Source organism: Callospermophilus lateralis, chromosome 7 (assembly GCF_048772815.1).
Source record: "Callospermophilus lateralis isolate mCalLat2 chromosome 7, mCalLat2.hap1, whole genome shotgun sequence".
NCBI classification, from domain to species: domain Eukaryota; kingdom Metazoa; phylum Chordata; class Mammalia; order Rodentia; family Sciuridae; genus Callospermophilus; species Callospermophilus lateralis.
Genome location: NC_135311.1, coordinates 103,327,570 through 103,345,710, shown reverse-complemented (window position 1 = coordinate 103,345,710; position 18,141 = coordinate 103,327,570). Strand labels below are relative to the sequence as shown.

Here is an 18,141-nt window from a genome sequence, read left to right as displayed (position 1 = left end):
CCATGATTGCCTGCTCATTTCCTAACTTTCCCCTCTGTTCATCAGAATTAACTGCTCTCTTCTCTGTGCTACTCAAGGCCCGGAAAAGTCTTCGTGTCATTCTGTAGTTTATAAAATGCTTTCAGAGCAGTGATTTCACTTGTTCTCACCAAGTATTACAACATATATTTTGAATATGAGGGTTTTTACAAAAAAATTTTTTTAGTTGTAAATAGACAACAGTACCTTTATTTTTATTTATTTTTTGTGGTGCTGAGAATTGAATCCAGTGCCCCACACATGCTAGGCAAGTGCCACTAAGCCACAGTCCCAGCCCTGAACATGAGGGTTTTTTGAGCCACAATCCCAGCCCTGAACATGAGGGTTTTTAAGTCTTCACAACAGATTCATTTTATAGAAAAGGAAGCTGAAGCCTATAGAGGCTAAACTGTTTGTCCAAGGTCATATAGCAAGAAAGTGTCCAAGCTGGAATTGGCAGTCTAATTCTTGATACAGTGTTCAATCAATACTAGGATTTATTTATTCTTTCTTTTCCAGAGGAAAAAACGAGGGCCTTCTTAAAACCCCTTGCTGACTCTAGTAAGTACCTGATCACTGAAAGCCAGGGATTCTCAAAAGTAAATCCGATACTAATGATTATGTAGCCAGTGTGAGTAATAAGGAAGGTGGCAGTAGACTCGTGATTAGCACCTTGGTATCAGGCACAACCTTAGCCATTTTATGTCCATCATCATCCTTGTGAAGAAACCGAAGGCCAAAGAGGTGAAGTGATGAGGGTCATCCTGCTGCAAACTTTCCATCTGGATCTTGCTCAAGGCATTCATGTCCTATACTTAAGGTTAAATGTCATTTTCCAACAAACTTTGGGGGCCTTTTCTCCCTGAAGGCAGCCATGCCCTCCAGCCGGTCCTGGGTTGGGATATTCTGCAACAGTGTATAGAATATTAGTTTTGGAGAAGCAGAGCCAGAGGCCAAACTGCTGCTTAAGCCTATCCACCCATAACAAGACCAGGGTCCGAATGTTTCCATTATTTCTGTACTTGGATCTTGGATTCCTGGTCTCCTGGGGAAGACAGGGCAGCCTCTGGCACCTATGCCTGCCCACCATGGGCACTTCTTGTGCACTATGCACATGCCTGCAGAGAGGTCACCACCTCCTATAGCAGTGTGAGGAGGATGCTTGCGCAAGAAGTCTAGCAGTATAATTCTCACTAGGTTATACCAGTCCCAACACTCTGTTTCAGAGGATTTTGATATTTTCCTGAAAATAAGCATATTTTACTCACCCAAGAGTCAAGCCAAATAGGTCAGGTTCAGGTTTATAGCCCCTCCATTGGGCACAGTCTGTAGGTTTTAACCAAGCCTGACACCCTAACTCCAGCCTTGCCCCTATAGTGGTGACTGGTATAGGGACAGCAGAAACCATTCTTTCTCTTTGACAAGTACCTGTGTGGTAGGTCTCGGTCTCTCTCTCTCTCTCTCTCTCTCTCTCTCTCTCTCTCTTTATTAATAGTTTTTAGTTGTTAATGGATCTTTATTTTATTTCTTTATATGCGGTGCTGAGGATCGAACCCAGTGCCTCACACATGCCAGGCAAGCACTCTGCCTCTGAGCCACAACCCCAGCCCCTGTGTGGTCTCTTATAATTCTATGGGCACTAACTGGGCAGAATGTACCACCATTAGGTAGTTGAACAAACAGTCTTAAGGGGTTTCCCTGGAAATACCTTAGAGTCAGACTGTTTGGGCTTCTTGCTTGGTCATGTATCACCCAAGGCTCCCCTAGTCTGGCCCACCATCCGCTAACAAAGTGTTTGTGGACTAGCAACAGACACATACCTGGGCATAACACATCCCTTCAATGGCCATCCCTGATGCGATGTCCACCTGAAAGAAAGAAGTGCTTGCTGCATCAGCCTAGCTTTGTCCAGCTCCATTCACATGCACTGAAGCCACCCCACTCTACTGCGGACACCAGCCTCTGGGAGCAGAGAGAACTCTCTATCTGGAGAAGGAATACCATTTATAACAGTGGCAAAACAGTGCTGAGAGAAATGGGGGCTGAGAACCATGGGGAGAGTTTGCGGTTCTTCAAAGAAGGGGGAGCAAGAGCTACACAGTCAAGCCAGAGTCCTTTCTTCCTTCCTGGCCACCTCACTATGCCCCTACCCTCACCCTGTCACCCCTAGGAGTTAACTGTTGGCTTCTTCCCTTAGGAAGGAGCCCCAGGCCTTGACCTGGTACATTCTCTATCCTCTCTTGTCCACTGACCTGTACTGTCCTAAAAAGACTACATGTGAAGACTCATTTACTTTTCACAACAAGGGCCATTATGGCTGTTACTCAGCTGAAAAATGTAAGGCAGTAGTAGAAAGGTCCCAATGATAATAGTTTGTGGAAGACCAGGGCTTTGGACTCAGGTGGTCCAGCACCAAACCTGCGCCTCTCTCTGCTTCCAGGCTAAATTGTTGTGTCCTCACTCCACCAGAGTCAAACTGCTTAATTATACACCTCTGTGCCTTTGTTCATGCTTTAACCTTTCTCTGAAATTCTTATCCTTTCCAAGGCCCAATTCTAGAAAACATTCTTAAACCCAGTATTGCCCAGTGTAGTAGCCACTAACCACATGTGGCTGTTGGAAAGCATTTGGACTGTTGATTAGTGTGTAGGGAAATTGGATATTCTCATTTGCTTTTCATCGAGTTTAACAGCATGTTACTAAGGTATGGTTGGCTCACCCTAACCTTTCTGGGGTGTCTTCTCAGTGCCATAACCTTCCATTAGTGATTTGTGTCTATATATTTTCCTTCCCCACCTAGTGGGTAATGACCATATTTCATCTCTGTTTCCCACTTCCCAACTGAGGCCTGGATTCAGTGTAAGTGAGTTGGTTTCTAGGAATGGATTAGCTGCACCCAGTGCATCATGCTGAGCCCTGCGCTTGCAGCCAGATACGGCCGGCACAAACCCAAGAACTTGGATTAGGAGCCACACAGATCCAGGTTCTTATTCTTCACTTCTTCTGTTATCTTGGGCAAGCTGTTTACATTTTCTGAACCTCAATTTCCTCTCCTCTCCAAAGGAGAGAGTTGAGGATAAAATGTAACCAAGAATATTGTCTGGCCAAACTTGCCATTTTGTAGATGGGTAAACTGAAGCACACACAGAGAGGGGTCAGGCTGGGAGTTTGTTAGATGAGTTCACTTCCGGAGTTCTTTTCAGCTGTGTTGTCTGGTCCTGACCTGGTGGAATCTTACCTCCATTCCTCGGTCAATGGCTACCTTGCCTAGCCGCACAGCAATGGGGGCCTAGGAAACAGAAAACAGTTGTTGAGGGAGGATCAGTGCTGAAAGGTTTGAATTGAAGGGAGTAACAACTTTATTGTAAGGTATGAGTTTTTGGTCTAGACATTTGGGTCTAGTCCTAGCTTGGGCCATTCTATTGTCAATTGTACTTCATAGCATTAGACCTGCCTCTTAGGTTGAACTTCCTTTTCTACAATGAAGGAAGTAGACTCTGATTCTGACCTTCCCCATCCCAACTGGCAGGGTTTTTTGTCATTCAATCCGTCCTTCCAATGTGTACAACATCCCACAGTTTATAAAGTGCTTTCTTATCCACAGACTTGTCAAATAGTGCTACCCATCTTCCAGTCTGGTGTCTTCATTAGTCCCCAATTTTAAAGATATGAAATTGAGACCTAGGGAAGTGAAGCATCTAGTTACATTTATCTAGTGAGTCATCGGACTCCTGTTTCCTTCCTCTATCCCCCTCATCTCAGCAACTGCAAACCCCACTGTTTCCACTTTCTGACTTTTACTTTATGCCCTTCTTATTCCTCTGTTCTCTTTGTTTGCCACGAATATGTTGTTATGTTGGTAACTACACAATAAAGATACATCTTTCACTAAAGAAAGTAAAAGCCAGGCACTGTAGTGCAAACTTGTAATCCCAGCTATTCAGGAGGTTGAGGCAGGAGAATTCCAAGTTTGAGGCCAGCCTGGGCAACCTTGCAAGAACCTCTCAATGGGTATGGTAGTGTGGCACATGGCTGTAATCCCAATGGCATGGGAGGCTGAGGCAGAAGGATTGCAAGTTCAAAGCTAACCTCAGCAATTTAACAAAGACCTAAGCAACTTCATGAGACTGTCTCAAAAAATAAAAAGAGCTTGGGATGTGGCTCAGTTGTTAAAGTGTCCCTGGGTTCAATTAAAACAAACAAAAAAAAACTTGTTTCAGTAAAAAGGGGTGGGGGGTCAGGTGGCTGGTGATATATAGTGAGTGGTTCAGTGGTAGTGTGCTTGCCTGATATGGTGAGGCCCTAAGTTTGCTCCCTAATATCAAAACAAAACAAAAAACAAATTAGTTAACACTTAACATGTTTGATGTTTAAATAGAAAACATATCCAAATCCCTTATTCAAAGTATAATGTATATTTGCTACTTAAGGGGGAAATTCAAGTGTAGAGATAGGAACCTTGCCTTTACAGTATTATTTTTAAAATTTATTTATTTATTTAACAGTAGAATGCATTTGTACTTACAATATTAATAGTTTAAACTCAACCATTTGACTCTATGTTGTTTGTCCACTAGATAACAACCATCTATCACACTGACCTTGGCACTCTCCCCCATCTGGGAAACCTGTATCACCTCCACCATCCACTACTATCCACCCTTATTGGAAATTGAACCCAGGGCCTCACACATGTTAGGCAAGTACTCTCTCACTGAATTACATTCCTAGGCCTTTTTAAACTTTTAAATTTTGAGATGCCCAAGCTGGACTTGATCTTGCAATCCTCCTGCCTTAGCCTCCTGAGTTGCTGAGATAATAGGTGTGTACCACCATGTCCAGCTCTGGGAAAAGTTCATTCTGAATTTCCAATAACATAGATGGAAGCTGAAGGTTGTTTCCCTGCAAACCCCGCCCTCTCAAGAAGGTTCCCAGCTGTGGAATTCATGACTATAGTTACTGTGTTTTGGTAGGCTGATGTTTTGGTTTACAGAAGTACTGTTTTCTTTTTTTGATACCAGGGAATAAACTCAGGGGCATTTGACCACTGAACCACATCCCAGCCCCATTTTTTTTTTTTTTAATTTAGAGACAGGGTCTCACTGAGTTGCTTATTAATTAGCTTCTCATTTTTTGCTGAGGCTGGCTTTGAACTCATAATCCTTCTGTCTTAGCCTCCTGAACCACTGAGCAGAACTACTTTTAAGTATTCAAATTATCAATAATTTTTATTAGTATGCTGCCATTATTTCAGTATACATGGAAATATAAATCATCTTGAGCTTCTGTTACCCAGTTTATACAAAAAGGCACTATACAGAGTCTATGAATCTAGCTAGTTTGATGCTCTCAATGGAATCTGCTGCCAGCCACTCCTTGGAGTCATTCTGAACTCTGTATGAATTCGGAGACTTTCTGACCAAAAGTAATAAGAACCTTATGGCATTAAAGTGGTCCAGGAAAGGTCACCAGAATCTCCATTTAACATAGTGAAACACCCCTCACACTAAAAATGAAAATGAAATTCAATTTTGGGGGGAGCTACTGGGGATTTAATCCAGGGGTGCTCAACCATGGAGCCACATCCCCAGCCCTTTATTTTGAGACAGGGTCTTGCTAAATTGCTTAGGGCCTCGATAAGTTGCTGAGGCTGGCTTTGAACTTGCAATTCTCCGCCTCCACCTCCCAAGTCACTGGGATTACAGGTGTGTACCACTGTGCCCAGTGAAATTCTGTTTTAAATGCAAGTCATTGTCAATTCCAAAAGTATATAGTCCCTAATACCCAAATTTAAAAAAAATCTCAGTTATAAAAGAGGATTATTTCAGTTTACAGGGAATTATTTTCTGTTTCTCTTTTTTTCAAAACAAAACACTATTTATGGTTATTGAAATGATCTCTGTTAGTGATATGGCTCATATTTTTACAGGTTTATATTTTAACTGCTTTGTAATGTTTATAAAGTTTTTGTATTTGAAATAGATTATATATTTGGTTTAAAGTTTTTAAAATTTTGTATGTTTTGCATTCTTAAAATTATGTTTAATATTATGTTTCATGCAAAATAAATACCCAAATACCAGTGTTTGCTTTTTTTTCTGATATTACAATCACTTTTTGTGACCTTAATGAGCAAATCACTTAATCTTTCTGTGTCTGTTTTCTCAAAAATAATAATTAACTCTACTATTTTATTCTAGTTAATTGAGACACACTGTATTAAAATACCTAACATTGTGTCTGACAGATTAAAGGTACTTGGTCCAGGCTGCATCAATATTATTTTAAATATTTAAACTCAACTACATTTTAGCAGCTTTTATGAATATGGAAACTTGAGACCTTATCCATCCCACCCTACCCCTCTTCCCCCTCATGCCTCCTGTCTGTCCGACTTAGTGAAAAGCCAGCAGAGCTTCTCAGGGCCTTGGGTACCCTAGCCAGCCAGATCCTGGGTATCCTTACTGGAACTTTGGCCCTGCAGCTGGTAGGGTTGATTCTGGGCCAGGCCTAAATCTTTTCCTTAAGGAGTAGTTCTAAACCCTTTGGAAAACTATCTCCAGAGACTATTGTAGGATTTTATTTTTATTTATTTTGCTATGGTGGAGATCAAACCCAGGATCTTGTGTATGCTAGTAGATAAGCATTCCACCATTGAGCCACACCTCCATTACCTTGAAGATTTTAGGGAATTAATGACATGTCCTGCATATTTTAAGAAATTAATTATGCAGTGTGGCAGGAAACATGGCACATGGTAGTTTTGCATCCACTTAAGAATCTTGGTTTTTCAGTCTTTGGGGATACTTAAAGGCTGTTCTGTATTATACAATAGCCACTGGCCACTTGCCTTGAGAATGTAGCTAGTGTGAGGAGCTAAGTTTTTTGATTTAAATAACTTAGTTTGACTCTTCTGCCATCCTGGACAGCAGAGATGGGCAGCATTGCCATCATCAGATATGGACAGTGCTATTCTAATGGTTTTGAGTCCACTGGATTTCAGCCCTAAAGAATTCAATTTTTCTTTTAATTCAAAATTAAAATTTGCTTTGATTTGTTTACTGAAAGAGTGGGAAAACTCCAAAGAGGGTTCATTTTATGTCTTTGAGTAAATGGATGTTGTGCAGCCCCAAGGAATACCTTAGCCCTTGGGGCCTCCAATGTCCTCCAGCCTGTGCTTGGCTGTCTACACACCTGGGGTAGAATCTCCTGAGCCAGTGCTAGTGCCCGATGGTAGGCAGCATCACCTTCCTTGTTCTGGTCCACAGTGTGATTCACTAGTCCCAGTGCATGGGCCTGTATGCCACTCAGACGTCGGCCTGTGAAGATGAGCTCCTTCGCCAGGGCCACCCCCAGGCAGCGGGGCAGCCTCTGAGTCCCTCCTGCCAGGATGGAAGGTAAGTGAGGTTGAGAAGGGGGAACCCAGGGAAGCCCTATCCTGGTAATTGCCTGGACTTCTCAGTTGCAGATTGAGGTAGGATGGGAGGACAGGGCCCAGGGTAAACTAGGAAAGTAGGCAGGGAAGGGCTTTGATGGTGTAACTGGGCAGAGAGAAGGTTAAGGCTGTAGGCAAGATTACCTGCCCCTGGGAGGAGCCCTCGAGTGGTCTCAATCAGTCCCATGATTGCACAGGAAGCTGTTTAAATAGAGGAGAGTAAAGTACTCCCTCCCAATCCCATCCTCCATTGCAAATTCCTGTGGAGAAGAGACTCCTGCTTTAGTCTCCTCACCCCTTCAGCCACTTCTCTCCTCATGTGGGCACACCCATGCTTACCCAGACTCTGCCTCTGGAAGAGCCCTAACCTGGAAGTCCAGAGACCCAGTCCCACATCTCACCACCCTCTGTAGTTGTGAGTCACCAACCAGCAAGTCTCTGCCTTCCTGAGCTTCAATGATGGAAAAATAGGGTGATTGATCCTCTTCTGCCTGATTCAGAGTGTAATGGCTTGAAAGAAGAACAGGGGTTCTTCTTTCAAGAAGATGCCTGATACCTACCTCTGTCTTAGTGGATTTTATGTCCTATGGACCCTTAGCTCTGGCCTGTCCTAGAGTGTTGATGGATTCTGTTCCAATCATGGTTATACCTCCCAGCATTAGGCCTCTGCTGAACTCCCCCAGCACAGAGCATCTGACCCATGCAGTGTGGGCAGAAAGAACTGGCCATGTCAAACAAACAAATAAAAAAAACCCATCAGTTAATCTTCTTCCCCTTCCTTGAGGCTCAACTGCAGAACAAATAGTACCAACAGTGAATCTAAGGGCAATCAATATTCTGCTCAGTCATCTTGCAACTAGCTGGGCCAGTGACCAACTGCCTCTTGTCTCAATCAATGGTAAGTAATCTGACTTGGACAGAACTGGAAGGTTGAACATGCTCTCTGCCCTCCTTGGCTTCCCTTCTCCATGCTCTTTTTTGCTGTCCTGTCATCAGTTGCTCTGAGGTCTGTACAATCATTCTGAGGGAAGCAGTTCTCATAGGTAAAGGCTTGTGCTCCCTCTGTGTCTCCCCCTACCCTCCTTCAGCTTTTCTCTTGGAAGGCCAAGAGCAGAGGCTGACTGCAGAACCCCAACAGCCTGTTTCACTAACCCTCCCCTCTTTACCCCCTGCCCATTACCTGCCACTCGGAGGTCACAGGCCAGGGCAAGCTCCAGGCCCCCGCCCAAGGCAAACCCATCCATAGCTGCAATGGTGGGTGCTGGGAAGGCTGCTGTGGAGATGAAGAAGGGTCAGGACCAAGACAGACACCCACCTCTGGTGAGGGGCAAGCTAGTTGGAATAAGGGACTCACTAGCCCTAGGTTTGGAGACCTCCCTTGGTACCTCAGCCAGGTTAACTGGGAAGTCAGTTTTGCCATGGGGAAGGGAAACAGGGAATGGATATGCGAGTGGGAGATGGGCTGACTGGGCCCCAGCCTTTCTGTGTGCCAAGCCCTGTGCTAGGTGCTGGGAATCCAGACCTGAAGATGTGACCCCTGTCCCCATGGGGCTTAGTCTAATGGGGAAGGCAAATGGACAAAAAGACAATGGTAACCTGATGTTCCAATAAAAAAATCTTGGAGGGTGGGTCAGGAAGGCCTCTTGAAGGAGGACACATGGAGACCTTGAAGGAGAGTGAAAGTTCAGGAACCCAAGAAAGGGTATTCCTGGCAAAGATTCCTGCAACTGTCAAAGCCTGAAGGCCTGTTTGGTGAACTTGTCTCCTCTGGAATGGCTGGACTTGAACCCTAAGAGTGGTCAATAGAATGGGGCACAAAGGCAGAAGAGCCAGGGTCTCCCCTGGGTAGGAATGCTCTCTGTACCCTTTTATAGAATTTCTTGTGGCCACACCCAAACCTTAAGAGTCATCTGTCTACACAAAGCTCAAAACAGTATTCTTTTTAGAGGGTGGGTGAGGAGGGGCTGGCATCAGGAGTTTCCAACCCTGGACCCCAGTCCCAGATCTCACCAATGTCATTCATCAAGCCTCGGAGTCGCTGGACAAAGACCCCCACCTCTGCTGCACTCATCTGCTCCCGCTCCTTCAGGTCCGCACCTGCAGATGGCGAGGGTTTGGTGCCATCCCTTGGGAAAATGGCTTGTTATGGAATCTAATCCTAATCCTTTAGGTGGCTAAAGGATCCAGTAAAGGAGTCTTGAGGTGAAGCAGCCAGAGAAGAAGGAGAGACACCAGGAAACACAGTCAAGGAAGCCAGAAGGAGAAAGAGGAGTGCTGAAAAAGGAGAGATGCAACAACCACAGCAAAAAAACCAAATGAGGCCAGCGCAATGGTACATGCCTGTAACCCCAGTGATTCTGGAAGCTGAGGCAGGGGGATTGCAAGTTCAAGGCCAGCTTCAACAACTTAGAACCTGTCTCAAAAAATTGAAAGGTCTGGGGATGTAGCTCAGTGATGAAGCACCCCTAGGTACAATTCCTGGTACCAAAAAAATCAAAAACAAAACAACAACAAAATGAATTGGACTTCATTAAATAAAATAACTCTTGTGCATCAAAAGACAAGAGAGTGCAAAGATGATCCATAGAATGGGAGAAAATATTTGCAAATCATATATCTGATAAAGTATTAACAACAGGGCTTGGGGTGTGGATCAGAAGAGAGAGTTTGTTTAGCTGTGTGTAGCTTTGGGTATGATACCTGGCATATGTCTCTCTCTCTCTCTCTCTCTCTCTCTCTCTCCACACACACACACACACACACATTACCTAAGATATATAAAGAACCCAAACAAAGGACTAATTCTAAGTAGGTAAAGGACTTGAATACACGTTTCTCCAGAGAAGATATGCAGATGGTCAATAGCATACAAAAAGATGCTCACCATCATCAGTCTTTAGAGAGATGCAAGTCAAAACCACAGTGACATACTACTTCCTATACATTAGGATAGTTATTATTTAAGAAAAAGTGTTGGCATGGATGTGGAGAAATTGGAACCCTACAATACTGCTGGGGATAATGTAAAACTTGAGTGTAGTAGCACATCCTGTAAATCCCAGCTATCTGGGAGGCTGGGGCAGAAGAATCATGAGTTCAAGGCCAGCCTGGGCAAATTAGCAAGATCCTGTCTCCAAATAAAAAGGGATAGAGATGTGGTTCAATAGTAGAACACCCCTGGGCTAATCCCTGGTATCACAATAAATAAATAAAGCTACAATTCCAGTCCTACATGAACACTCCAAGGAGTTGAAAACAGGAACTCACCCAGATACATGCATAGCAGTGCTCACATGGGGCATTATTCACAGTGACCCCAAAGTGAAAAGCACATGAATTGGTAAACAGAATGTGTTTGGTAAACAGAAGTTCTGACACTTAGTTACAACATGGATGTACCTTGAGGACATTATGCTATAAGTGAAATGAGCCATACACAGAAAATATTTCATGATTCTAGTTATATAAGGCATCTAGAATAGGCAAATTCATAGGGAAGAAAATAGAATAGAGATAGGTTGTCAGGGACTGGGGTTGTGGGAGATCACATGTGCACATGATCCTAACAGCTCAGACCAAAGAGCTGAGCTACATTCCCTTGACTCCTGAGCATCAGGCTTCTCCCTTCCCACCCCTTCACAGCCTCTTCATGCCTCCCTCATGGTCCCTGTTTTCCCCTTCCCAACCACCATCCCAGAGTCAGTTCTCAGCTCAGCTCTCTTGATTTCTCACTGTGGGCCTGCGTACATTTCCCCCTACCTTTGAAATTGAAGTTCATGGTGCTGGTTCTGTTGTGAGAACCAAATAACAGGTGCAGCGGACAGCTTTGGTAACAGACTGGGATTGATTGTATGGGTGAATAAAGAGGCAGAGTCCCATCTTAGCCACTGACCTGTGAACATGTTTGGATTCAGTTTCTTCATTTCCTCAGTGAGGGGTCAGAACAAAGCATGGGATAGCAGAAACAACAGAATGTGGTGTCAGAGAGGTCAAGATCAAACTATCTCATATGGCTGTGTGACCCAAGGCAAGGAATTTTACTTCTCTTAGAGTTTGTATTTGTAAACTAGAAATATGTATTATGCAGGCTGGTGGGAGCCCTGCAGGGGACAGAGAGGGACCCACCTGCACAGAACACACCCTTCACTCCACTTCTGAAGAGCAGGACACGCACTTTCTGGTCCTCCCGTAGCCGGGCCAGAGCGTCCAGCATCTGCAGAGGGCATCCTGTCAGTTACTTCCTAGTCCACCCCCAGCCCCACCCTGGCGCCCTTCTTTCTTACCTCGCTGACGAAGATGTTTCCCAGGGCATTGCGGGCATGGGGTCTGTTCATCAGAATCTCAGTGATTCCTGCAGGGGAAAGGGCAGCCATGGGTGAGCTGGCTCTGCTCACCCACAGGGTGGCTGGAGGCAAGAGGCCTGGGTGCTGGGAAGCCTCTGCCCTTGATGACCAATGGGACTTGGGGCAGGTCACAAACTTCAGCCTCATTTTTTCCAGCTGTAAAATGAAGACAGTAATCTTTGCTCTTTCTGTCTCTCAGAGGAAGTAGAAGGGCTTGTGAACCACAAAGCAAAATGGGATGAGGAACAGGAGACAACCACAGGAGCCCCTGCCTGCACAAATCAACACCTTCAATTTCACAGCTCCTTCCATAATTTTCTTCCTTTCACAACCAAACCTCTTCCTCTAAAGAATTAAAATAAGACAAAACTCTTATTATCACCACCCAGGACCAAGAACTGGAATTGTGCCAACCATTTCAGCAACCCCTCATGTGCCCGGACTCAGCCATAGCTCCCTCCTTGACCCCCTAGAAGTAACTCAGAATTCTAACTTTTGTGTAATCACTTCCATACATTTCTTTATAGTTTCCTTGCCCAAGTATGATTCCTTGGACATCACAGATTAAACAGTGCTAATTTAAAAATTTTAATGTCCATTAAAAACTTATTAGAATCCTGAGTCTCCCTCTAGCTTGGTCCTTCTCTCAAAAGTTATTTGTTGAGGAAACAGTAGGGTTTCTCAAAGTCTAGATTTTGCTGATTGCATGATCATGAGGGCAAATCAACCTGCTTGATATATATATATATATTTTTTTTTAGTTGTCAATGGGTTTTTATTTTATTTATTTATATATGGTACTGAGAATCAAACCCAGTGCCTCACACATGCTAGGCAAGCACTCTACCACTGAACCACAACCCCAGCTCCTCAACCTGATCTTCAGTCACAAGAAATTAGCAACTAAACCCAGAGGGATTTTTGGTTTTTGTTTTTGATACTGGAGATTGAATCCAGGGACTCTCTTAGTTACATTCCCAGTCCTTTTTATTTTTTATTTGGAGACAGAGGAATCTAACTAAGTTGCCCAGGTTGGCCTGGAACTTGTGATTCTCCTGCCCCAGGCTCCCAAGTCACTGGGATTACAGGTATGTGCACCACACTCAGCTTAAACACTTTTACAGTTTACAATAAAATTGAGCAGGGCTGGGGATGTGGCTCAAGCAGTAGCGCACTCGCCTGGCATGCGTGCGGCCCGGTTTCGATTCTCAGCATCATATACAAAGAAAGATGTTGTGTCCGCCGAAAACTAAAAGGTAATGTTGAAGATTCTCTCTCTCTCTCTCTCTTAAAAAAAAAAAAAAAAAAAAAGCATTACAGTCTCTTGAACCATCCAGAGAAGGTATATGCAAGATCAGTTAAAAAAAAAAAATGAGCAGAAAGTACAGTGCAGAGAGTGCCCATGTTCCTCTGTCCCCACTTAGGCACGGTTCCCTCACTAGCAGCATCCCCTACCTGACTGGTACATCTGTTACAATCGATGAACCTACCCTGACACATCATCCCTGGAGTTCCTAGTTCACACAAAGATTTGTTCTTGGTGTTACCCTTCTTGGGTTCTTTTCTACCCAGTTTGTCAAAGTTCCTTTTTTTTTTTTTTTTTTTTTTAATATACTCAGGGGCACTCGAGCCATATCCCTAGCCCTATTTTGTATTTTTAAATTTAGAGACAGGATCTCACTGAGTTGCTTAGAATCTTGCTTTTTTCTGAGGCTGGCTTTGAACTCGCAATCCTCCTCCACCCAGTTTAAAGTTCCTCTTTTAAATTTTTTTTTTTTTTTTTTTTTTTTTTTTTTTTTTTTGCAGTAGTAGGGATTGAACCCAGAGGCTCTTTACCCTCAAGTTATATCCCCAGCCCTTTTTATTTTTTGAGACAGGATTTCATTAAATTGTAGAAACTGGCCTCAAACCATAATCCTCCTGCCTCAGCCTCCCAAAGTAGCTGGGATTACAGGTTGCACAACCTCACCTAGCTGTACATGTTTGTATTTAACATGTACTGGCTTCTGTATGAGACATTGATTCCAGAGACCAGGACAGACTCATGGAACTTACAATCTAGCGGAGAAAACAGATAGTAAATAATTACTATTTGTAATATGAACTCATAGGGAAAAAATGGATAAGCAGGTAAGGACATGCTAAGGGGCAGAGGCAACCCCATTGTAGATCAGCTGATTCCCCAGAGGTTAAAGTGACCTTTAAATTGAAAACTGATGGAAGAGTAGGAATCAGGCAAAAAGTTTGAGTGCACATGTGTGTGTATGAGTGTGTGTACATCATGTACACATATGTGCATTCACATGTAAGTGCACATATGTGATTGAATGTCCATGAGTGCTGGTTATCAGGGTGGGTGCAGACAGTCCAGGAGTGAAGCACATTGCAAGCAGAGGGAGCAGTGTAGCTGAGGACCTGGTGCAGGGAGAACAGGGTGCTTTCCAGAACTGGAGGAATTCAGTGTACAGGGAGAGCCTGTGACATGGAGCCTGTGCCTGATGCTGCCCTTCTCTTCAGAGAACACCCCATGTTCATTTGTTATAGAGCAACAGAAAACTAATCTAGTCACCATGTCCTAACATTGACAGAAATGTTCCCCTCTCTGCTTTTCTTCCCTGGTCTGTCCTTCCTTTCTCTCTGACTGACTCTCTCATCTTTTAACTTTATCTCTTCTCCCATTTTTATGTTGTGCCCAGAATACTGACTGCCAAATCACTGTTTGTTTGTTTGTTTGTTTGTTTTGGCTACTGGGGATTGGACCTAGGCACTTTACCACTGAGCCATACCCCGGGTCCTTTTAATTTGTTTTAAATTTTGAGACAAGGTCTCGTTAAGCTGTTGAAGCTGGTCTTGAACTTGCAATCCTGCCTCAGCCTCCCAAGTCACTGGGATTCCAGGTGTGCACCCACCATGTCAAGCCTGACTGCCAAATCAGTCTTTGGCTCAAGTCACAGTTCAGATGCACCAGCTCCATGGCCTTGGATAAGTCCCTTTACCTTCAGACCCTCAATGTCCTGATCTGTGAAGGGAAATAATTAAAAGATTGTCATGAGGATTAAAAGAGAAAGGTGTCCCTAAGTGTCTAGCCAGAGTTTGAGTCTGCAGTAAGCAGGGAAAAATGTCCTGGGACTAGGGCAGCTCTGGGACCTAACAGAAGACTACTCCAAGTTGGAAGCCCTGAGGGGCCAGGCAGGAGTATTTGCCTTTCATTCATTCACTTGGCAACAATTTGCTGTATCACATGCCAGGTTCTGGAGAAACAGGACTCAGCCATGGTCCCTGCCTTCTTGGTGCAGCCTGGATTTTAGGAACATTGCCCTTTCTGCTCCAGTAGTGAGGGTGGCTCTGCAGTGTGCCTGTCTTCTCTTACCAAACCATGAACATTTCTGGAACAGCTGACCAAGGTCATTTCTGTCTGGATGGCCTGGATCACAGGCTGGATCGTGTATGGGCAGGTCAACAGAAATTACTGGAAAGTAGTGTAGAGAACAACTGGTTTAACAACCTCTTACTATACAGAAGGGGAAACTGAGGTCTAGAAAACAAGAGTGTTTGCTCAAGTAACAGCAGGATGCAGCTAGCACACCTCACCCACAAAGTGCTAATTGATGGGGTAAAGCTTTGTCGTAGAGGTTTGCCCAGGTTTGAGGCTATAGATTTGATCTCCAGAATTGAAAAAAAAAAAGCTAACAACCTATGAAGAAGACAAGCCCAGACACACAAAACTTAACTGGAGGCGGGACATGCAGCACGGCAGGGGAATTCCAGAAAGATTCATGGAGGCAGAAAGGAAGGGACAGGACCTTCTGGACACAGCTGGAACAAAACACAGAGACAGGAAAGCTTTAAATGAGCCCATTGGAGCCAGGTGTGGTGGTTCACACTGCAATCCCAGCAACTCAGGAGGCTAAGGCAGGAGGATCTCAAGTTCAACGTCAGCCATGACAACTTAGCAACACCCTGTCTCAAAATGAAAATAAAAAGATTGAGGAAAAAGGGTTGTGGATGTAGCTAAGAAGTAAGGTGCCCCTGGGTTCAATCCGCAGTACTCTCCCTCCCTCACACAAAGGCACACACAAGGTTAAAAAAAAAAAAAGAACCATGTAGAGAAGATGGAAAGGAGGCCAGGCTGTGGCAGAGAACCTTGAATGCCCAGGTAAGGATTTGGAGTAGAATTACTCCATGAACTATAAAGAATAAAGCTGCTAAATAAGGATGAAGAACTGTGAACCAGCTACTCCTATTTTCCAGGACAACAAGTACAACAAGTGGCAATGCTCTGGTGCCATCTGCCCCAGTGAAGACAGAGCTGTGGCTTCTAACAAGAACACCAAATGACTCTTGAGTCATTTTCTGGGTAGTTCTCCTATGTGTGATTTCTTCCTCACATCTCCTCCATGACTTTTTCCTTGGCTTCATTTTCTCCTCTGTCCCTGACTTTCACCCTCCTATAAGCCCTCTGGCAGGGGCAAAGGCTTAATCGACTGATTCTTGTTATTCGTTTCTAGATGGAAGAATTCCAATATTTACATGTGAGTCCAAAAATCCAACTTACTGATGTACAAATCTGTTTGATGAATCAATGAGTAACTGGAAGAATCAGTGATGACCTCATGGTTCAGAACAAACCGACTTTTTAATCAGACCTGATTCTAATTGCTAAATCCTCTATGCTTCATTTTTGTTTTGTTTTGTGCAGGTCTGGGGATGAACCTAGAGCCTTGTGCATGCCAGGCAAAAGTTCTAACACTTAAGTCACATCCCCAACCCCCAAATTTTGTAATTGGATAGTGGGGAAAAGAATAAAAAAATATCTCAAGGCAAGCACTGTTGCCAGTCTGTCAGTGAATCAAGCATGAGAATATGGGGTATTTCTAAGGTCCAGCAATCCTACCTCGTCAGAAAGTTGATTCAGTGGGACGCTGGTGGCCCTTGTGTCTATCAAAAGTGGTGGATGCACATAAGGAATAGTGTACAACAGCAAGGAACTAGATTTATGTGGGAAATAGCTTTTTAAAACAGTGTCAGGGCATAAATAAGAAATACGAGATGTATAATGTACTGCTAATGGCGTAGATTAAAACTCAGACACAAATAGTTCATCAAATGTCGGTGGAAGGGGATGAAATTAAAGAGAAGCAAAGCCACCACAAGGATCTCACCCGGTGGCTCAGCGCAGCGGACTAAGGACAACGGTCAGCTCACGGAATGCACTCGAAACAAACCCACAAAACCCGAACACAACATGCAATCAACGGTGGTATCTGCTAACAACCTGTTAACTTTCAGAGGGCAGCAAAAGTTTGAAGAATAAGCGCGCAGGGAAAACATGCGACCTGTCCCTGCACCTCCCTTCCCCGAGTCCCCACACGCCGAGTGGGATTGGCTCCGCCGTTTCCGCCCCCCGGAACCTTGCCAGGATCTTTGGCTGGAAAAATGATCCGGTATTTTAACCCAGTGCCATCCCTAAGCGACTCTTCCTCCCTCTCACAGAGACTGAGGTCATCAAATGGGGAGTTGAAGAGACAAAGTCCCATCCCAGTCAAATCCGGGCATCCTCCTCGCCGGCCTTGAGCCACTAAGAGAACCTGGACTGGGAGGCAGGCAATTTGAGATCCAGTCCTCAAAAGCACTGAGCCCACAGGCCTTAGTAGTCTTCCCGCGGGCTGCGGGTGCGCGGGACGTCGCTTTGGCCTTTGCAGCAGGGCTGGGCTCGGGGATAGTCTGTCTCAGCCCGGCCGAGCCCGGCCGACTCCTGGGCGCACCCTGGGACGGCGCTTTTACCTTGGTCGGGACCCTCCAGGGCGCGCACTTGGATTTCATGGCCCCCTGAAGTCCCATCGGAGGTGCAGCCGCGGACCCCAAGGGGCCTCCAAGGGCGCAGGAGCCGCAGAGCGCGCAGCATCGCGCAGGCTGGGAAGGTGCTACTTGGCTTCGCAGCTGCCTGGCCTCCGCGGAAGACGCGCAGTTCCGGCGGCGGGCGAGGCCTTGCAAACTGCTCCACCTACGGGCCGACGCAGCGCCCCTGTCCTTAGCCCAGGGTGGTGGTGGAAAAGCTCTGCTTCTCCTTGTGATTTGGGGCAAAGCTTTTGTCTGTGCTTTGATTCGAAAAACAGGAATAGCGACAGTGACTATCTCGTGGTGGCATGGAGATTGAATGGGATGTGTGACCTTTGCTTACACATATATGCATTAGATATGCTTTCATTTAAAATATGTCATTCATTAGTCGAGCATTGTCTACATTCACTTATGTCCCTGAGTTGCCTCCCGTTTGTGCCTCAAATATAATGGAGGGTGACAGTGAGGCCAGTGCCTCACCTCTCACTAAATGTAATGCTCCTT

The 18,141-nt window shown here is 44.8% G+C and overlaps 1 protein-coding gene across 1 annotated transcript; it reads right to left on the bottom strand.

Annotated features, from left to right (window-relative positions):
• Window positions 1-497: 497 nt before the first annotated feature.
• On the bottom strand, window positions 498-17,762 carry Echdc2 (enoyl-CoA hydratase domain containing 2). The gene is made up of 10 exons (XM_076860348.2): window positions 17,581-17,762; window positions 11,737-11,804; window positions 11,579-11,666; window positions 9,464-9,550; window positions 8,634-8,726; window positions 7,598-7,654; window positions 7,213-7,400; window positions 3,257-3,307; window positions 1,839-1,886; window positions 498-924 (listed from the first exon to the last, which is right to left on the bottom strand). Exons 1-10 carry the CDS (start codon window positions 17,699-17,701, stop codon window positions 847-849), a joined length of 879 nt encoding a protein of 292 aa, XP_076716463.1. The 5' UTR covers window positions 17,702-17,762; the 3' UTR covers window positions 498-846.
• Between the last annotated feature and the right edge of the window lie 379 nt (window positions 17,763-18,141).

Coding starts and splice junctions, on each gene's coding strand:
- Echdc2 (XM_076860348.2), bottom strand. CDS start 17,701: ATGCTGCGCGCTCTGCGGCTCCTGCGCCCTTGGAGGCCCCTTGGGGTC. Junction 11,805..17,580: donor CCTGGAGGGTCCCGACCAAG/GTAAAAGCGCCG, acceptor TTTCCCCTGCAG/GAATCACTGAGATTCTGATG. Junction 8,727..9,463: donor AGGCTTGATGAATGACATTG/GTGAGATCTGGG, acceptor TCATCTCCACAG/CAGCCTTCCCAGCACCCACC.